This window comes from Dermacentor variabilis, chromosome 2 (genome assembly GCF_050947875.1).
Source record: "Dermacentor variabilis isolate Ectoservices chromosome 2, ASM5094787v1, whole genome shotgun sequence".
Lineage (NCBI taxonomy): Eukaryota > Metazoa > Arthropoda > Arachnida > Ixodida > Ixodidae > Dermacentor > Dermacentor variabilis.
Window position 1 is genome coordinate 261,031,100 of NC_134569.1, and position 22,532 is coordinate 261,053,631.

The following is a 22,532-nucleotide window of genomic DNA, read 5'->3' on the forward strand; positions in this document are numbered from 1 at the left end:
CATCTGATTCTTGCCTATTCCTAGTTTCTTCTTCACTGTTTTTAGGCTTCCTCCGTTCCTGAGAGCCTGTTCAATTCTATCCATATTATAGTTCCTGATGTCCGCTGTCTTACGCTTGTTGATTAACTTAGAAAGTTCTGCCAGTTCTATTCTAGCTGTAGGGTTAGAGGCTTTCATACATTGGCGTTTCTTGATCAGATCTTTCGTCTCCTGCGATAGCTTACTGGTTTCCTGTCTAACGGAGTTACCACCGACTTCTATTGCGCACTCCTTAATGGTTCCCATGAGATAGTCGTTCATTGCTTCAACACTAAGGTCCTCTTCCTGAGTTAAAGCCGAATACCTGTTCTGTAGCTTGATCCGGAATTCCTCTAGTTTCCCTCTTACCGCTAATTCATTGATTGGCTTCTTGTGTACCAGTTTCTTCCGTTCCCTCCTCAAGTCTAGGCTAATTCGAGTTCTTACCATCCTATGGTCACTGCAGCGTACCTTGCCGAGTACGTCTACATCTTGTATGATGCCAGGGTTCGCGCAGAGTATGAAGTCGATTTCATTTCTAGTCTCACCATTCGGGCTCCTCCACGTCCACTTTCGACTAACCCGCTTGCGGAAAAAGGTGTTCATTATCCGCATATTATTGTGTTCTGCAAACTCTACTAATAATTCTCCTCTGCTATTCCTAGAGCCTATGCCATATTCCCCCACTGACTTGTCTCCAGCCTGCTTCTTGCCTACCCTGGCATTGAAGTCGCCCATCAGTATAGTGTATTTTGTTTTGACTTTACCCATCGCCGATTCCACGTCTTCATAAAAGCTTTCGACTTCCTGGTCATCATGACTGCATGTAGGGGCATAGACTTGTACCACCTTCAATTTGTACCTCTTATTAAGTTTCACAACAAGACCTGCCACCCTCTCGTTAATGCTATAGAATTCCTGTATGTTACCAGCTATTTCCTTATTAATCAGGAATCCGACTCCTAGTTCTCGCCTCTCCGCTAAGCCCCGGTAACACAGTACATGTCAGCTTTTTAGCACTGTATATGCTTCTTTTGTCCTCCTAACCTCACTGAGCCCTATTATATCCCATTTACTACCCTCTAATTCCTCCAATAATACTGCTAGACTCGCCTCACTAGATAGCGTTCTAACGTTAAACGTTGCCAGGTTCAGATTCCAATGGCGGCCTGTCCGCATATGCATATGCATTAGTCACTATACAGGTGGCACTCCGGACAGGCCGCCATTGGAGTGCCACCTGTATAGTGACAAATGCATATGCATGTTAGCAACTCAGTAGTTGCTGATGGTTTCATAAGCTTTACACAACACAATAAAGTAATCTAGACAACTCTGTTGGAACAAATACACATAATTAGGACACCATTTCAACACTAACACGATTAATTGCCCCCAATCTCTCACTCACTAAGGGATAATACTACTGAAACATCGGTGGAGAGCTCAGTTTAACACAGCCCATAAAGGACAAGCTTTCTTTGAGGAAAGCAGCTATAACAGTGGTTAGTTTTCTTCACCATTTTATGTGCTAGCTTTGATTTAAATGTCATGCAGTACTATAAAATATGAAGTGCCGCATTTCTAGAAGCAGAAGGCGTCGTCAGCCTCATGGTACAACTGATTTTTGCACTGTTTGTGTCAGTGAGCCGACACATACAAAGAAAACCGAATTCACACTTACATATACAGTGCCAAGTGCACTCCTCCTTCTGAAAACGCCGCCACCAGTTCCAATGCAGCTGAAAGGACAGGTTATATAGAGTGGGATACTGTTTGGAACTACCACTTATGACTGTAAGTGTATGATCTGCTGATTGGAGAGGTAGTCACACGCTATTTCTAGTCTCTTTTAGAAGCATTACTAAAGGATGAATTAAAATCTATTCATAAGCCCCGAATTTCACGCATCCACAGTTTGGTTAAACAACTTGTGAGAAAAAGACATGTTTACCTGGAATAGCAACCTTTTTTCCTGCTGCAAAACTTTCCTTCGAATTATTGAAATAACTTTACAGCGTCATAATATATTGTGTTTCTCGCAACTACTTGCCAGCAATGGCGAGTTACAGTGTTTATATCTGACTCATTGGGCGACAATACTGCCAAACACAAATGCTTCACGAACACGAGAACACGTCCCTCGCAGAGAATAGCAACCATATATGCCTCTGTGAGACATGATCGCACCTTTGTGGTCAAAATGTACATTAGAACGACACCACCATCTCATTAAAAAAAAAAGCCTCAGCACAAGGCAGCAGCCAACTGCATAACGTGAAATTGCAACTGATGTCCACTTACTGGTGGCCTGTGTTTGAGTCACTTCTGGCAGTTGACTGGTGAGAAATGCACGTCCTGGGTTGTCCCTACAAAACATACAGGGTTATGTCAAATGTTGAAAATATATATACACTGGCATTTCATAAGTTGCAAAACAAATGAGTAAAATAATAAACAAGTGTAATGTAAACAGAGTACACATGATAAGATAGGCTGTCAACTGGTAATGCATTACGCGAAAAACCTGATGCATAGGAAAGACTATACGTATACACACGAAGCTGACACACAATTTAATTCGCTCTAGGTTTTTTCGTGCGGTATATTCAAATTATTATGTCTCGTGGTTAGAGCAAAATTAGTGTAAATTACGCACTAAATTATGTACCCTGGAAAACTTTTCTTCAATATGCACCTGTGCGCGCTTCGAATGAGTAGCGTTTTAAAATTTACGTACGTGGCGTTTAACATAGTTGCTGAACACGGATTTCCTTTGCCCTGTGTCGTGTACAGTGAGCTACATATATCTGCCCCCCTCCTTTTCGTACTAGCCATACTGCGTGCCACTGCACCTGTACGCACGTCAATAAACCTCACGACACAGAAATAAAAAAAAGCGCCAATCATCCATGCCTGCATGTTTTAGTGGGCCTAACCTAACCAAGCATGGGCTGTTGGTTTTTATAGTAAACACAAGCACCGTGCTCATTGCAAGTATGTATCATGTCACTAAGCAAATATGCAATTTCATTGTACCACTATTTTTTATCGCTTGGATATATCTGTTGAGAGGCAAGACAAAAAGCAGTCACTTCTCAGAACTAATCAGCTTTTTTAAAACATATTTCTCACTTTTCAACGACACTTGCTGCTACGTGTTTGTCTCCAGAGAGCATACTTGATTTGACTTTCCAATCAGAGACATTACATAAATATACCATGTTTAGATGACTGCCTGGAGCTCGTGAGAATTTTCATCTTGGTGTAACGTACTGTATCTTGATTTTGTTGACATTTGGTCAAATGGTACACCCAATATACCCACATACTAGTTTTCTTGCCCAAATTGCATGCCAATGCATTTTGATTTTTTGGCATCGGCTCCTCTGCACTATGTGAAGTCGCGCTGCACTGGCTCTTTCACATCCTCGTGTCCTTGCAGCTGCCTTCTTGCGTTATATAAAGCGGGTGCCTGAAAAATATCGTATGCAAAAGTCAAAACAAGGGCATTGGGCAAAACAGCATCAAGACAGTCAAGGCCATGGCAATAAAAGAAAGTCTTAGCTCTTAGTCTTCCTAGTGAAATGCATGCAAAACATCCAAATGACTGCAACAGTCAACTGCTAAACTAACTTCAATTTTTAGATTGAAGCAAAAAAAAACAAATAACCAACAGTTCATCCTTGTTTGTCACGAATGTTAGAATACTCCTGCTAATGAATAGAATATTGGTCATTTTCAGACGTCATAGGTCTGTTATGAGTCTGGTGTATCGCAAACACCACTTGTGACACATCCTAAGCACGTGCCCAGGGTGCCCCCCCCCCCACCATCCCTGGTTGTGCCACTGCTGAAGCCGTAGTTTGAGGATTACAGCTGCAAACATGATGCTCAGCAGGGATGGAAATATTGTCCTTCAGTTCAATGGATATATGGATGTGCCTATAAAAAAGGGCAACAAGGCTTGTTATGGCAAGCTTACCCACATTTCAATACTAACAAGAAAGTTCACTGCGGCCTGCATCTAAGCTTACTAAAAGGCATGAACTTATTTTCATGCATGAGGTGCGCAATGGAGTTCATTTTTGACAGACCCGACTACTGCTGCAGTTTGAAATCTAGCATTTTAGATTCTTGAAGGCATGTAAAAGTTGCAGTTAAACCGCAGTTATTAGTTCATTACACCAACCTATTGTTCTGTGTACAACAGACTGGTAACACGGAATTAAAGCAACATTTTATTTTGATATTTTATTTCTCTACTAAAAATATTCAAGCGATAAACACATTTTGATCTGCCATGCAATAGCAAAATGCCCACATTACGCTTGTAACCCCCAGAGGAAGGCTGATTTAGCTGTTCATATGACATAACTCTGACACGCCAACTCATATTAGCAAAGCACAGGCATGTACAAAACAATAAGCGTATGCAAAGCGCCCCTGCAATTGTAATTCTACACAGCAGCCGTTATATTCGATGCCGATGCATAACTAGCTGCTTGACAATTTACCGAGTTCGTAGACATAAGCATCCATCCTTTCAGTTTCGCACCGTGCACGAAAATCGCAACAGGAGACAAAACCAGACCTATAATCACACCATTTCAATACATGAGCAAAAACAGTTCAGTCTTAGGGATAAACACTGTGAGAGCGATTTAGTGCGCGACGGCGACGAGCAAAGGCTTCGAGCGACAAAACGGGCCGTCGCTTGAACAGATGGCTTGGTTCTGGAAATCTAGAAATCGTCGCTCGTCGCCCGGAAGTGCTATGAGCGACTAGCCAATAGCGCGAAGCCGGAACTGGATGTGCATCGCTCAAATACTACCGATTGTCGCGCGGAACGAGCAAATGATTCAATTTTTATACGTGCAAGGATAAGAACCTACTGCAAGACCTCCGGAAATATTTTATGCTACTTTTTATAGTAAAATACATCAACGTAAATTACTAAAGCACGCGTCACGCGTGATTGCAGCCCTCATGCTGGCAACACCTGGGAGGCGTCGCTCAAAATCGTCGCTCGCACGGAGTACGACTTGTAGGCGACGAGCAAACGCGACAGCCATCTCCATCGCGTCGCTTGTAGCTGCCGCGCGCAAGATCGCTTATATGGAGTTTATGCTTTTTTCAGCATAAAACATGAATTCCTCATGCCTTTTCAGTAAGTTCAAGATAACGCGCCCAACTGACCCCTTGCAGCATGCAGCTGAATGCCTGCGGCAAAGTTTCTAACTAGCACTGGTGCTGCACGTAACTTCACTGGTCGCATATTCCCCCTGCGCGAGGCACCGTCAAGCACGCGGTTTATTTATAAAGAAAGCATGCTGCCAGCAAAATGACGCCTTGTGTTATGTGATTCCTTAGTTCAACAGCATTCCGTACACAGTAGACTGCCGAACTGAATAAATTCAAACACACAAAACACACGCTAATCACGTTCCGCGTAGGCTCGGAATCACGGGCTGGTGAACGGGCCATTTTAAGCGTCCTCTCGCCGGGCGTCTTATTGAACATATCATACTTCTGGCAGCGTTTGCGATTTTTAAAGCTCTTACGGACAACGGCAAAGTGATAAAATCACATGCAGTTATCGCGACGACTGGCTTTTTCGATTGACATCGAGAGACAGCGCGTATGCCTAGTCCTTTGTCAATCGCGTCGGCTAAGCGCAGCGACGACTTCCTGGCGATAGCATGACATATACGGAGAATGTGCACCAAAGTTAGAATTCACTTACCGTGGAGGATTTGTTGTTATATCCAAGGCATGGCGAACGAATGTCGTGTTTTCGTGGCGACGCGAGATGGCTGACACACGATCTCCCTTGGCTGGCCTTTGCAGCTGCTCGCTGGACGGATCACCTTTCTCCGGTGCTGTGTTGTTCCGCGATCTTGAGCGCGCGCGCGCGCGGTGGAGCAACTCCGAGTGAAAAAGTAGAGCGCTCGCTACGCGTTCCTTTGAACTGCGGCGGCCTGTTCTCTTAGAAGCAAAACGATGTGTTCTTTGCTCAGCGTGCATGAGTGATACATTGCCATGTTCGAGGCCAGCCACCTACAGTTGAAGCAGAAGATTACGCTACGTTTTGTTCTCTATTGCCGCAAGAGTAGAACGGGCATTCTACTCTCTCACTGAAGGGGAGAGTGAAAAGCACATTTCACTCTCTCCTTGGTGACAGAGTGAACAATGCATTTCACTCTCCTCGACATTTTGCGAGAGTAAAACGACGCTTTGAAGAGTGAACCGGCCGCTTCACTCCTGCGATACCCTTCCTAGTTTTTAGAGTGAAGGGCTTTCACCAAAAGCCCTTATTATTGATATTATCTCAAATAACTATATCCGGTTATTTGTTGTGAAAAGTGTGGCACTATAACATTGAAAACAATGTATGCTAGATAACATTTATTCAACTAACGCCTTAAAAAATTTTAAAATCAAGTGTGTGACATTCCTGTCTGCTTCTGTGGTTTTGTTCTATAAACATCTGACAAAATATTTGAATATTCGGAAAAAAGATACGTTTCCTGATTTTATTGAAACAGCTTCTGAGCATTTGTATGCCGAAACAGGCGCTGGCTGTTTGATATCTTTTATCATAGGAATAGTGTAAACTGTCCGTAGCACATCACATCAATATCGCGTGCTTAATAAACGCAAACAATGTCAGTGCGCACACATACACCGATATAAAGGCTACAATACAGTTCCACTCGCGATTATACAAGGACAGGAAACTACTAAATGAATACTCGGCCATTTTCTTGATAAACATTTTACACGCAGCGTATAAAGTCACAAGCCAGTGTTCTCACCGTGGTGGTGCCTATAGGTGGCCAGGTTGTTCTTGTAGTGCTTATAGAGCTCCGAGTAGGCGCGGTAGTAGGCGGCCAAGAACAGCATCGCCATCGTGCCCACCGCGTACTCCACGTTCCGAATTGCCACGAGGTTATTGCCTGCGTGTAGAGGGCAGCTCTGTTTATTGCCCTAGCAGTTATGTGGACACTCAAGCCGCATTTGTGGCGTCGGCGTCACCGTGAGCTGCCGTATAACGTCCAAGGACAGTAAAAATCCTCGCCGTATGCTGTATGTGCGAGTAAAAGCGCACGAGGGTGCGCCGCCTATCGCTGCTCCGGCTGGCAATAGAGGGAAGCGTACCGTCTTCCGTCGTGCTCTGGGGGGAGGGAGGGGGGCGCGTTCTTCTCCGGGTGACCCGTGCCGCCCCGCTTGCGCCGCTCTGTCTCGAAAGCCATCCGGGGACACAGTCCGCTGTGTTTCAGCGCCTTAGTATGCGTCGATGCGAGACGCAGCACGAAGGTCGCTGCTCTCGCTGTGCTTCGCTCCAGTGTTTTGAGAGCGAGTCCGCGGTCGTCGAGCAAGGTGTATTCATGTTTATTTGTGCGCATGTGACACCATGCATATTAATTTCGTTCGTATGCCATATTTACAAGTTTACACGGCCGATAAGACTACCATCCTTACTTCGTATACTTAGCAGTCTACTAATCTGCTATCGCAATCGATGCCTTTCGGGCAAAACTGAAACTTTCTATATCGCCATCGCACCGCAGTCCGCGCCACATCTGAGCCTAATATACTCTAGTAACCCAAAAAATCATGTCCACGCATGCAGCTCATTCCTGGCTTGCCGTGTCCAAATAAAGGAAGTTTACATAAGTGACGTATATCATTTGGCAGGTAAAAACAAAAACTGTCAAACGCATCATTATTTACAAGAAGGAACCAAAACGAAATGACAAGCGTTAACTAAAAAGGAAATTTTCAATGACTCGTCCGATTTTCATAATATATCTTGGATCATAGAAACGCATTTGTCAAGTAAGCCCGCATAAGAAAGCTTCATTGAGAAACAGTTCCCGCCACTTGTCTCACGCTGTTCGTCCCTTCTCCTTGTGGGTACGCCGAGAGGCAAGTGTTTCCAAAATGCAGAGGAACTCTAATCACTAAGTTTTAACACACAAGCCAATCGGGCAATCGTCGCACCAGCTGCTTTTCAGAGTTATAAACGTCGCCTCTTTTGTAATATAAGCATTCTGAAACAGCAAGCCGCTAGCGCACACGAAATCAGGAAACGAGGTGAGTGCGTTGAGATGTTGTAAAAAAAATTGTTGCGGAAAAACTTCATGATATCTTATTTCTGGGAATAAGGTGAAGGAAGAATGGGAGAGAACAAATTCTTTAATGAAATCCAGGGAATGCTTCCGGTGTACATGCTACTCTGCGTGGCGAAAGAAAACAGAGACATGAAAGAGGAGGGAGTGGCAAAAAGGAAGAAAGTGTAAGGCAGGTGAGACAAAGGTGACGATGTAAAAAGGCTGTCCATTAAGCCAATATCTCGGCACGATGGAGAACAAAATTGAAACTTGAGGTTTCATTGAAGAAGAGTTTAAAAACAGTACGTATTGTAACTCTTGGGAAACACAGTTTCATTCTACTCAACAAATAACAAGTAATGTAGTCTCAGTTCGACATTGCACGATTTAAAACCTGGCACGGTTATCAAAATAAGGATTCATGGCAAGTCCACGACGGCAGATGTAACAATTAGCGAATGCAGCATCCAAGCAAAGCCAGCATTAGCTCGTTTCATGCTGACCAAAAAAACTGGTGAATCCGTGATCTTCCCCGGCGCCGACTGAATGGAGTGATATCGATGAAGCGGCAGACCCCGCGCGAGATTTCGTCCCGCACGTGCGTTTCTTTACCATTGTTAATACGCCAAATATTGTGACGCATAGACGAGGCAACCTAAAGTTTGCCCGCGCGGCACCAGCGCCGAATGCTCCCCTAGCGGACCGATGGAAGTTCTGAGGGTCGTCGCTGCGATAGCACGCGCCCGTATTCAGTACGGCGGGAGCGCTCGTGCGCGTGGTTTTTGCGATGCCGAGTGCGACCTCACCAGCCAGGAAAGGTGGCACGCAATACTGATGTGTTGTTGATTGCCACAGCAGCCTCGAAAACACGAAAGGTCGTACGCCGCCCGTGAAGTTCTACAGATTTCCTGGGAAGTGGTACGAGAAGGACAGACGACAAGCATGGATAACTGCAGTGGGCCGAGTCAAGTAAGTCTCATACTTTCGCATTCGCGTGTAATATCTTGAAAGCGGAATAGTCATATGCCTGTTTTTAGTGCACGGCCGTTTGTTTAGTCGTGACGCGTTGTTGAATTGTGGTGGCATCCGCCGTTTGTTAGCGGTAAATGCATGCGTGTTGCGCCGCTAAGCTCTACGACGCGTGCTCGATTCCAAGCCACGGCGGCCGCATCTCGATAGGGGCAAAATGCAAGAACACCCTTGTTACCGTGTGCTTTGATTTTTATGCACGTTAAAGAACCCCCAGAGGTTAAAATTATTCCTGAGACTCCCCATTACAGCCGGCCTCATAATGATTTCGTGGTTTTGGCATGGTTTTGGCACTTAGAACCCCCGCATTTTATTTGATTGCACTGTGCCTTCCCTCGCGATCGGCATGGACGAGCTCAAGAGAATTATTTGCCTTTTCCAAACGCTCCAACTTAAATTACTAGTTGTTCAGGTAACGAAAGGGGCCGCGCGCTACTTTCGTGTGGTAGCAGACCGTATTTAATGCAAGCCGCGGTCGTCGCGTGCGTCGGAAAGCGACAGATCGAAAAGCAGCCGCTCGAGACGTGCGCGTTATGTTTGTTGTTTGCCCATGCTTTCTAAGTATCTAAGTGTGTAAGTATCATAACTTGTAGTGGTACCACTCTTGTAGAATAATATATGCACACAATCACAGGAACGTTACCTTTGCAAGCATATTAATGGGAGTAATTTAATCCCCACAACAAATAGGCACACATACTGTTTCATTTATATGCGACGCAGATGGAAGCGGCGCCAAACAAACCAATGGCAATCACAACAGTCTTCGCAGCAGTCAGCACCACCGGGACATGTGCTTTCGTACTGCAGCGACACAGCTCTTGAGCAGCAGCAAGACACGTGTGAAACAGACTCCAGAACATGCCTTTGTGGAGTGACGGAACCGTCAAGAAGCAGCCCAATGGATCTGCAGTCATCGAGTAGTATGACAACAGAAGTTCCTGCTGCCAGTGTGACTTATGTTGTAATTGAAATAAAGGTGGCTAAATTTTTGAACATGGTGCGTACCTCTAACTCGACGTCGTCTACGATCTTGTCGGACACCTGTGACACGCACTTGGCTTTCACTCTCACATCACCGTCCACAATTTGTTCAACGCCGTACACGTTCGGAAGCAGACGCTCCCCTATCGTGAGGTTGCCGCCACGAAAAAGAGCTGTCGGCGTTGGCAACCTTCTTGAAACCATACGGCAATCTTTGCATCGCTGTTGCGCAAGCAGGCGATCTGCCGCCGTCGAAAACGGAGCGCCGTGAGAACGAGCAGCGAAGAAAAGCGCGGACGGCACAGCGTAAACAAAGCGGAGACTGCGCCACGACGCGACCGCGCTGCTTGGCGTTTCCACATTGGGGCGCTGTCAGGAGGCGCAGTAGCGCCGCCTGGCCATGGTTTTCTCGTCTATATCCGTCCGCACATTTTTAAGCATAGATCTGCGCGGAGCGTTATGTCGGTTTGTTTGTTTATTTTATTTTTGTGCAGTGTTAAGAAATGTACTAACATACGAAAGCGTGACCATCAATTGTGGCCATGGTATCACGTACACAACGTATGCACGGAAACAATAGACTATACGAAGTAGCACAAAAATATGATGAGCGTTAGTAAAACGAAACGAATGTTCCATAGAAGACGTGACCTACCCATCAAGATCATCAAACCCTCTTAAAGCGGTCCCATATTTTCCTTAACGTCTGCCGGACTAGACCAAAACAATGAGCAAAACGAGAATAACGTGAAAGCCCTAGCCGAACGCTTTCACAAGTGGACTTGTCTTATTCAAGACGACATATGCTTTCCTCGGCCCGGTATTTATAGGTACGGTTCTTCTAAAGGGAAGAGGGGGATGGGGCAACGCCTCCTAAAAATTTAAGGCCTGCGCGCTGCCAGATGTCACGTGAGCAACGTCGCTTCCGTTAGGCGATCGCCTCCGGTAGGCGCGCGCGAGAGAGCGAACCAAGGAAATCCCGTAGTCGGCACAGCAGTGCCCACGCTGGACTAGCAGCAACCAGTCCGACGCTGCATGTATCGTTCTGACGGGGTTTTGTGTTTCTGTTCTGGGTGTGCGTTCCTGCACATGATCAACGCGCGTGGTGGTGCTTAAGCCGTGAATTGCGGCTATCAGCGTGCCGTACAAGTGCTGCGTGCCGAAATGCCGGTGAAACTACGACGAAGACTCGAAAATTCGTCTTCTAACTTCCGAAGGACGACGACGGCCAGCGAAACAAGTGACTGAGTGCCATACCACGCAAGGACTACCAAGTTACAGGTTCTTCAGGGTAAGGAATGCTTTAATTAGCTTGTTGTCTACCTTCATGCATGCTTTCACTGTGCGCAAAGTTCATTGTCACTGCGAACACATTAAGAGTTAGGCCTCCAATCCGTTGCATCGCTGAGAGGAACGAGGCGTTTGAGGTCCTATTACAATGCTTCCTACGGCTGACCGACGAAGGTTGTCACATTCATATTTCTCACAGAGGTGACGTAAAGCAGGAAGAGTTGGTTTTTACTAGTTTTATGTCACATCTTTGCCAGATTGTTTGAGAATATTAATCAAATATGAAGGATTTCTTGCAAAGAAGAGGTCTCTGAATTAGGCCAGCTCTCGCCGTTGAGTGCATTCAAGAGCTCTCGACGTTTCGTTTTGTCTGCTCTCGTTCTTCTGCAGTTGGGAATAAATAGCACTGCGGCTCGAGCTGTAGGGAAATTATTATTCAGTCGGACATTCGGCCGTAGACGGTGACTTCTCCGATCTATTCTGCTAAGCAAGTACGCTGTCAATTTGTCGTAATAAAAAGGCTGGGGTGCTATGCAGGATGCGCCGAGTTTGGCGAAACTCGGGATCTTCACGAGCTCTGGCGACACTCCAAGATGAAAGCACGAATGGTACCGAGACACAGTTTATCTTTCGACAAGCCTTAAGTTTCATTGGTTTATCTAGATTCACTCTGGCTGGCTATCATTCCTTGGGCGTTGCCTTCTGGGCAGTCGACAAACTGGGGCTCAGGTGATCATACCGTCGGTGCATGGTCATGCCTTCTTTCACTTGTTTGTCGTTCCACCGAGTGGATTACATGCACCGGCAAGTTATAAAAAAATGCATTCAGTACAATATTATTAGTTACTTTAACGTGCTTTAGAAGCATTTTAAAGCTTACAAGACGCACTACACCGAATGTTTACTAGAATAATTTGTAATTTTGTACGCTTCGCATTATACCACGAGGGAACGCTGTGGTGGCGTCATCACATCCATTCACCGGGCGAGCATGGCGGCTAAACATCGAAGAGGCCCAGTGTAAACAAACTCGTACAACGAGCTTGCAGTGCGCGACGTAGTGATCAGGCTCGACGATGACCACTATTTCTTGGATAGTTCTGTTCCTCCGTGAGCAATCTTTCCGTGCACCCCGAAAGACTGCCAATAGCTTCGGCGATTTTACAGATCGCAACGCAACGAATACGTGCAGGCAGGCCATGCACGTATTCAATCACTTGTTGCCAATTCATAACAGGTGATTACATAAGCGTGACAGAATGGATGTCAAGGAGAGAGAACTACAGCCGAGGATGGTAGAAAATTGTGTAATGGGACAAAAATATGATGTTTGTAGGCATCGGATGCAATCAGCTCGTAGAAAACGGGATTGTAGGGTGATGCATTTGTTTTACAGTGAACAAAAATAGGTTTGTGGTGCTGACAGCAGAGACTCGTGAAGGTGCGGGGACACCTCAGCTGCTGGCACACTAATAAACATGACAATTGGCTCTGAAAAACAAAACCCCAGTTATGAAAAATAAAGCAACGTTGACCCGAGACATTGTTTTATTATGCATTCTACACTAAAGGCTGCCACAGTTAAAGGGGTGGAGACATCAAAATTTTCGTTCACGCGTTTGTTGATTCAAACGTTGCGTCATGCTTCAGGGAGCACGATACACACAGCGGGATTCATATATATCCGATAAATAATTTAATAATAGCATTATTATACCGAGCGATTTCGGTTTCGGTTTCTGGGCTCCGGGGGATGTTAGGACGTCACAGAGGAGGAAACGCAACATGGCTTGGTCACGTGGCCCACAAAAAATAGTGACGTAAAACTATGCTGCGTCGTCTGCTCGCGCATACGCGTGCTCTGCCAGCAGAGGTCAACCACTGGCGATTCGAAGTGCATGTCGCGATTATTATAATTATTGCGAAGAGCGACAACAACGGTAAGAAAATATTGCGGCTTGTGAGAGTCGGTGATTCATTCCGAAGCGCCGTAAGCTTTAGCTTTGAAGTGAACCGGAAAAGGCCTAGCGACGATATCGGCGGCGCCGAACGATCGGAGGCGGTGAAGCTGCCGTCGATGCCAGAGCGACCACTCCTCGGTCGCTGATTGGCCGCTTCGCCGTACGGCTGCCGCACAAATGGGTCCCGGGCCCGTCCTCTCTACGGCAAGGAAATCTCGCCGTTCGCGAGCAAAACCGCCGTCGCACGTGGGCCCGCGAACGGCAAACGGCAAACGGCAAACGGCGTGCGGCGAGTTTCCGTGCCGGTAACGTGGACGGGCCGGTAACGTGGAAAGGCCAAGCGAAGGAGAGTCCGCTCCGAGCTGCCGAACTACGCGACTATGCGAGGAGAGAAGCAGACAACAAGAACGCCGCATATCCTGGTCCCTTTCGGAGTCGGCCGGATAGTGTTACACTCAAACGTGTAAAGGCCCGTCCGCAGGGCAACTCGCCGCACGCAGTTTGCCGTTCGCGGGCCGGCGTGCGGCGTTCGTGTTGTCCACTTCTCTCCTCTTGTGTCCGTGTCTGCGCGCCTTACCCCTTCTTTGCATTAAGAAAGGATTTCTATATGCCTGTAGCTCGGTCGTAGTGGAGGCTATGCTCGGTCGCTCGGCTCAGCAGGCTCCGTAATCGGCATTTCATCGCTACTCATCGTACGTCACGTTTTGTGCTGGTGTGCTATGACGTCAATATTTTCGTTCCTCCTCTGTGACGTAGTAACTGCCGCGCTAGCGATGGGTCTCGACTACGAGAAGTTTTTAATGACTTTTCGGAGCTAAATTAAAATTATTTTGAAATGTTTGCAGCGTCCAAATACCTCGTTCTGGGTGTCCTTGCATACGGAAGTAGCCTACAACATGCTTTTTATAGCCTCAAAATTAGGTGTCTCAACCCCTTTAAGGGCACTTAGTACTAATAGTGCAACGAGCATTTTTCTTTGTAAATAATGGTTTGTATGCGGTTGATTCATTCCAATAATCCACTTTTTTTTTGCAGCAGAACATTCTGCTGCTGGATGCACTCAACCGCCTGGTGGCAGTAGGCGAGCGCCAGGCACGTGCTCTTGAGTGTGTGGCAGAGGTCCAGAGGGCTGCTCTGCAACAGTAGTATCGGTGCCCTCACTGCTCTCCAGTCGAGCCCCCAGAAGGCACTTTATAAAGGAGCTCTCAGTTTAATATTTTGTTTATTACTCAAGAACATGAATAAAATTATCGCAGTAAACATTGTGCTGTGCATATTAGGACACTTGTAACATGCACTTGGTGTCTCTTCAAAATGGGCAAAAACGTAAGACAACCTGTGCCACTCTTGGACCATGTAAATAAAAAATACACTAATGCAGCATACACATCATTCTGCTGTTTGTTCTATGTGCAAGAATACAGTGCGTGTTGATTAGCCACAAGATGAACGGTGTGTGTAATTCACAATGAAGACAGGAAACAGCAAGAGCTTAATAATGCTATCACCAATAGACTGTGCATATGACTGCAACACTCCCCGATTCAAATGTGCCATTATATGCATGTTCGATACCACATATTCTTTAACACTGCCATATAATTGCATGTACTAATTTTCACACATCTTAAGCCCTTGCATAGCACACTTCTGATGTATCCATCTCATAGGCCAAATAATTGTACACTTGTCCTTTTGTGTTGTATGAAAAGCAGCATCCTTTACAGTCGGATACAACTTCAGAAAACAGGAGAGGCCCCACCCAGATGACCAAAGCGCAGCAGCTGATTGCCTCCACGTCTAAAGAAATAGTCCCTCTCCAACGAGCAGGTATTAGTCTGTCCGGCGGCACAATGTCAGTCTAGAGTGCGTGCCCATTGGTGCAGGCTTGTGTTCACCTGCCTTAATGTGCAGATTCCGCAGCCTCCTAAAGTCGTATCCGACTACAAAATCACGTAATGCCTTGCACCAGTTGCATAGACTTCTGCAACTTGATAGCACACAATGATCAGGAGCAGAAGTCTATAAAGGCATCAAAGCAAAGCTGGCTGGCCACACTCCCATTATGAGGGGCTGCAAAAAAGTCTCGCCAAATATTTCCATGACGTCCTTGAAAAAGAGGTGGTGTTTGGCACTTTTTTAGAATAAAAAAAAAACAGATTACAGTGAATGTTGTCTACCACGTCGAAACAAACTGAGCTTAGTTATCTGCACCGCATGTAATGGAAGCTTGTGTTTCACATAGGAAACAAACTGCTCTGTCCAGTACAATTTTGAGGCAGGTATGGCACCTATTATGTCGACAGTGTCAATATACAAATTACACTTTTCACAGGCCATTGATTTCACCATTATTTTTGTATGACGGTCCTTTCAATCAGTGCTTGTATTACATGAGCAGGTGGATTTGAAAGCAAAGCTTTGTTTGCAAACCTTCAGACTTCCATAATTGTGTGGCAAGGCACTGGCATGGTGTCGAATAGCTCACACTTCCTCGGTCCTGCGCCAAAGAAGCCTAATGCTCTATTTTAAGCTGGATCGCACAACGATTCGACGGCACAAAAAGAAGAGTAACACACACAGCAGAGCGTTCTGCTGTGTGTATTTCTCTTCGTTTTGTCCCGTTGAATTGTTGTGCAATTAAACTTCAAGCTTCTATACCAATACACCCAGTCTTCAACCTCACCAATGCTCTAGTTATTAGGCCACAATAGCATGCATTTTTTAAATGTCCCTGCACAAAGTAGCTCTCCAAAAAATCACAAGTGTTAAATTTCGCAGCACAGGTGTATGCACGTGCCATATTCTTACCACTAAACTCACAGGAAGCAAAGGGGCAAGCATTAACCAGCCTTACTGCTGCCGTTACCATCATCATCAGGACATCAATGGAAAGACAGTGCCACGTTTCAGTAAAGGGAGTGCCGGAGGGAAAGGCGTGACAGCGAGGCTTACAATAAAAATAACGGTTACAAGACATGTTGAATGCCAACATATGGTGCATGTCCCTCATCCTGCTTCGGCATTGCGACAAGCGTTTACTCGTTTGAGCATATCACGTTTTGTGTGATCATTGCTCTGTAGCTGTACAAAAGGTCTATTTGCTCTGCAATTTTTAGTTTTATCATGGTGGGTTAAAGACTCACTTTTCATTGGCATCTGCACCACATTTCTCTCGATATGTAATTCTGCCTTGGTGGTTCATGACATCTTCACGTACACAGAGTTCTGTAGAGCATTGGATCTGCATTGTTCTACTGCTCAATAACTAGAGTCCCATTACGAGACGAAAATATACGATTTATCCATCGAGAATAACGCCGCCCCTCCAAAAAAAGAAGATACACTGAACCTCTGGCACATGCATCAACAGTGAACAGAGCAGACCACCTGAAGTATTTCCTTCATGCAACCCAGCACACTAAGATTCTCAATGCATAGGCACAACCGGCTTGGCGCAACATCCACATCTCGCGCTGCAACAAATTCTGCGATTCCTCGCTGTTTCATAGTGCGGCCGATAGATGACGCATGACCTAAATTCAGCATTATGCACACTAAGTAACTTCACCAATCAAGAACCCCAAGTTCTTATGAGATTAGCATTCATAGGTTACTTCACACAATTTGTGATATCCATTTATCTGTTTATACTTAACCTCTTTCCCAAGAAAGTGAGCCATTTGGAAGGCACCCTGACAGACAAGTAGAACAATCGGCAAGAAGTCATCAACCAGCGAAAAAGTCAGTATCATAAGCAGCGCCATGTGAGATGTCGCTAGCACAAAGTTTAAGACGGCTACGCAGAAGTGACAAATTTGGCAATATGGCGTGTCTAAACATTGCTTCAATGTTAATCACAGTAACGCTGACATTGAGGCGCCTTAATTCCTAAGTACGTTCCGTCAACACACACCCGACTACGTTCGTAATGTTCCCGCGAAGTAGAAAGCATTCTTTTACATATGCCCGCTCAGCCGCTGTATTCGGGAAAGCTAGCCACCGCTTACGCACTGCCGCATCGATAAGCGCGTCATACACATCTCTGACACAGTGGCTAACAGTAGTTTGATGGCGTCCAATGTAACGTTCGGCGCCGACGCTTCCCTAAAAGCTCCCAGTCCCGTAGAAACGGAGGGCGCAGAGGACTTGATCTTCGACGGTGGGCGAATGAAGCCCGCCACGCTGTCTCCACAGACGAGTCTTCGCCTAGCTCGTCACACAGCCAGGGCACTGATGTCTTCGACAGGCGAATATGACGGTGAAACTCCCCGTCGGTCATGTAGGTGAACGGGTCCAGACGGTCATACTGACGCTTGCTGCCGCTGGATGCAATGACACAGGCTGCTGAACACAGGTGGCAGCAGCCAATGAACATGGCTGCTGCCACCGCCATGTTCCCGAGTTGAACTCGGAGGGGGCTCCGCGATGTATGAGTTTAGCACGAGTTCGCCTGTCAATCAAAACTAGAGGTCACGCCCCACGCGAGGCATGTAACTCCTGTGCGCGCACCCACCACAGTTGGGCCATGCCCAACTTATCTTCAGGCAACAGCGACGCGGTGTCGAGCTGAGAGGCATCAACAATCTTGACCGCCGACATAAAACACGCACAACGCACTGTCATCTGTGATGTACTGAGCACCACTATCAAAAACAAAGCGTTGACTGTCGCTGGCTTATGCATACATCTTTCCGGGCTGAGATGGCCCCACAACACGGTTTCATTGCCTGCATTGTGGCGACGTAGCGCACAGTAAATAATTATCGGCACGTCACTGTAGCTGCTTGAAAGGCGTCGATGCGCCGAGGGGTGCGACAATGCTGAGGAGTGCGTATCGCAGCAGTCGTTTGAGATGGCTGCTCTGTCATCGGGGATGAATCGGAGCCACAGCGTCGTAAACACTATCAGCGTCCGAGAATCGCTCGCTCTTCTTGACCCAGTGCAATGGCATTTCTTCATCACAAGCACTGCGCACTCAACAGTTCTAACACCTCTCTCCGTTACGCTTCGTTGGCGATGCTTTCGGCTCTCGTCGTTTGATCAACTCGACGTTAAGTTGACAAGCCGTAACATATAGATTAGCTCTCATAGTTCATTTGCTTAATCTCTCTCTTGTACGTTCTTCCATGCTCTTCGGCGGCTACGATTTTCGCGGAATGATCTTGCCAAGCTTAACGACAATAATTGTGAAATAGAAGCATGCCTTTTCGATCTTTTCAGTGCTGTTCAGTTTGTGCTTGCATCTCGAAAGAATCTGATCTGCCAGTATTAGAAAAACTACCTTGAGACACTATGACATCGTTTTGTGACACAGCTCCCTGTTTTTGTAGGTCTGTGCGCTGCACTTCTATGAGAGCTTTATTATAAACAAATGTTTCTATCATGACCAAAGGACTGGAAAAGTTATCGAGACCACTTTGCCGGTACCGCAACTGGACCATAGTGCTTCGCAATAAATATTCAAGAACTGCCCATCATACTTGTCCACACCACAGTGTTCCAAAACAAGAGAGGAGCCACGAGATCGACTGCTGCGACTGGAGTTTTCCCACCTTGCAAAGACATTGGCGGATTCATTGTCGTCATATAGGACGGAAGTTGGCAGGTATCCGTTCCAGACATTAACATAGCTGAAGGCATGTCTGCTGGGATACTCGTTGCAAGTGGTCCGTACTGCCTACCTCGTCGAGTATAATGTTCCTGTTGCTAACCGGAGGCACCATGCAAAGCATTGGAACTTCTGTTGTGATCAGTGACAGTATGGACATAAGTGTATGCCACCAAAAGGCCAAACTTACCAAAGTAAATGGCTATACAGTCCCCAACAAAGTTCAGGATATGAGGTGCATCCTAGACATATTAGAGAACTTGTCTAATTCAGAAACACAATCTATTATTCCTGAGGATGTGGTAAAAGCTGTCGACACCCTGCTCCAGGTTTTAAAACAACGGCTACCAGCGGAAACTCAAAGTGTCCTTAAAGCACTGAAAGAACAGCTGGAAATAGTCACAATGAGAATGCCCTATAACGGGGGTGTTCGCCTAGTAGCTCTAGTTCTAGGTTTGTAGCGGTAGGCTGAAACAGGTCGGTGCAATAGCGAAACGGGGAAGCAAGTGCTCCTCGTCGTCTTCTTTCACCAGAACCATGCCCACTGCCCACTACAATCGCTCCACACCAAAAAAGTAGCCATCCTGGCAACCTAAGGACAGATGAACACAGGGGGATCACGACGCTGCTTGAGCCGGGAGACGTGGACAATTTCCTGGCTGCGATGACGCTAGTTGGAAGGCGCTTACATTGGCTCGATGAGGCAGTTTACCGCGGATGTTTCTTTCAGTACCCAATAAGCACCGTTGTACTTGGAGAGCAGCTTGGAGGAAACGCCTGGAGCAGTAGAGGGCACCCACAACCAGACCAGCAAGCCAGGAGCAAACCACGTAGCCGTAGTTGATGAATCGTAGCGATGCTCGATCACGATGTCAAATGGACGCCCATACACAAAAGGGCGATATTTTCCGATAGCCCAAATGACGGCCAGACATTCCTTCTTCGTAACCGAGTAGTTTGCCTCGGCTTTGGTAAGAGTGCGGCTGGCGTGCGCGACGACGTACTCTTCGAAGCCATCGTGCGTTGTGTAAGAACAGCACCGAGCCCGACACCACCAGCGTCCGTATGGATTCCACTTGGAGCAGAGGGATCGAAGTGCCGCAGTACTGGAGGAGAGCTGAGAACGCGTCGCAGTTCTTGCAATGCGTCGTCGCACGCCGGGGCCAGGCCGATAGGTCAGTACTGACGTTGAGAAGCTGCGTCAAGGGGGCGATGATAGAGGCAAAGTTACGGACGAAGCGCCGGAAATATGAGCATAGGCCGATGAAGCTTCCAAGCTCTTTCATGCTCGTTAGCTTGGGGAACTCAGATATGGCGCTAAGTTTCGTGGGGTCCAGGAGGATACCGTCTTTTGAAACTACATGGCGGAGAATAGTAAGCGTTTCCAGAAGAGAGTTGTAGCGCCGAAAAAGACAACACACAGCAAGGGAGACGGGAGAGGCGCAGGATGCGCCTGTCCCGTCTCGCTTGCTTTGTGTTGTCTTTTTCGCCGCTACAACCCTCTTCTGGAAACATGCACCAACTAGCCCTCCAACAAGTATTACTCAGTAATAGTAAGCGTGCGGGCGCCGAAGTGGCATTTCTTCAAATTTAGTTGCAGTCCTGCATTGGAGAGGCACGCAAGGACTTGCTCGAGGCGGTTGAGATACGACGCAAAGTCTGAAAAGAAGCATGTCACCTAAATAACAGAGGCACGTTTTCCACTTCAGCCCTCGAAGAATGGCTTACATCATTCACTTGAAAGTGGCAGGTGCACTGCAGAGGCCTAACAGCATTACAGTAAATACATACAGCTCATCAGGTGTAACAAAGGTTGTCTTTTGGCGATCGGCCTCTGCCATTGGCAGTTGCCAGTACCCGGAGCGCCGATCCAGCGACGAAAATATTTCCGCTCCCCGCAGACTGTCCCAGGCATCGCCGATGCGCGACAGAGGATAGACATCTTTGCGCGTAATTCGGTTGAGGCGGGGATAGTCGACGCCAAGCAGAATGGAGCCATCGTTCTTTTTATTTTTTTGCGAGGACAACCGGAGATGCCCAGGGACTGTTAGAGGGCTGGATGATTCCACGCTTCAGCATGTCGTCAACGTGCTGTTCAATGATCCGGCGTTCAGCGGCCGACGCTGGCACAATGGTGTTTGTTGACCGGTATCGGTACGCTGAACGACTGCAGATGCTTGGCCCAAGGATGGCTGTTCAATGTCAAATGAGGCACAAAAACGCTGGTGGAGCTTGATGATCCCTATGTGCTGCGCAGGTGTGAGTTCTGTGTCGACGGCACGAGCGTAGACGTCTACAGCGGCATCTCGCGGCGGGAGGCGTGACGGCACAAATGATAAGTGATGCCGTATCACCAAACATGGTGGCCGGGAGAACGCAATAGAAAGCTTCAGGGTTACCCAGGCCCTCGCCACGTAATAGGGATAATGGGCAGGCGGACGGATTGCAAACGTAAAGGGCAGGAGAACCGTTGAAAAAAGTGACGGCAGCAAACGGAAGCATAATGTTCCGGCGGCACACACAAGTGGCCGACGGCGTAAACAAAACAGATGCGTTCGCGGCAGAGTTACATGACACAGAGACCACAGCGGCGGAGAAAGGTGCGATATCGATGCCAGAGGCGCAACAGCTTTAGGAGAATAATGGTCGTCAGGGCCAAAGCACGGCACTGACACCGTAAGTTCGGCATAGTTGACTGGTAGGAAATTCCATCCAAGAATAACGTCCTGCGAGGAATGAGATAGGACGACAAATTCGAGAACATACATAACGCCTTGAATGACGACCCGTGCTGTGCACGACGCTGAAGGCTGAATGCGATGCGAGTTTGCCGTACGGAATAGCATATTGGCCGGTAATCAGGTGTTCGCCACGGCTTAACGGCCGGGGCTCCAGCGGCCGAGTAAGGGACGAGAATCGGACGTGAAGGTGGCGGCGGCACATGAAAGGTGCCGGTGGCCCGGTAGGCATCAGGACCCAGAGGAGCGTAAGGCCCGGCGACAACGTCAGCGTATGATAGCGGTCCAGCAGCAGGCTGCGGAGGAGGTGCAGATGGCAGCACCACAGCAACTTGCGTCTGAATTATGTGACTAAGCGAAGGAGCCAATGTTGTCGACGAGACGACTCAGGTGTGTTATTCGCCAGAGAGTTGGCGTGCGACTTCCTGGAGGATCTCCGGCGTTACAGCAGAGATGTCGGCAGCGTCGTGGCCGAAATCCAACGGAGATAGAACCGCGGTGTCCTGCTGAGCAGCGCGTGTTTATACACGCTGCTTGCGCAGCTCGTCGTGCTGCTGACAAAGCTGTATGGCCTCGGCAATGATCCGGGGACGCTTCGCGACGAGCATCTGGATGGCATGGTCATCGATACCTTTCATGACGTGTTTGATCTTGTCAGCTTCGTCCATAGATGAGTTGACGCGCTTGAAGAGCGAGAGCACGTTTTCAATATAACTGGTGAAGGTCTCGTCATGGCGTTGGGCTCGATGACGCAAGCGCTGCTCAGCGCGAAGCCGGTGAACGG

General features: G+C 47.3%; 1 protein-coding gene and 1 long non-coding RNA gene across 2 annotated transcripts in view; both read right to left on the reverse strand.

Annotated features, from left to right (window-relative positions):
- The window catches only part of LOC142571260 (uncharacterized), an 8,123-nt gene extending 4,798 nt beyond the window's left edge, over positions 1 to 3,325 (reverse strand). The window contains exon 1 of the long non-coding RNA XR_012825823.1: positions 2,323 to 3,325. This is a non-coding gene — a long non-coding RNA (uncharacterized LOC142571260). The remainder of the gene's footprint in view (positions 1 to 2,322) is intronic.
- LOC142573273 (chitinase-3-like protein 1) overlaps positions 1 to 22,532 on the reverse strand; it is a 372,557-nt gene that overhangs the window by 323,681 nt on the left and 26,344 nt on the right. The window contains exon 2 of the mRNA XM_075682907.1: positions 6,837 to 6,977. Coding sequence (XP_075539022.1) covers positions 6,837 to 6,977 — 141 coding nt within the window. The remainder of the gene's footprint in view (positions 1 to 6,836; positions 6,978 to 22,532) is intronic.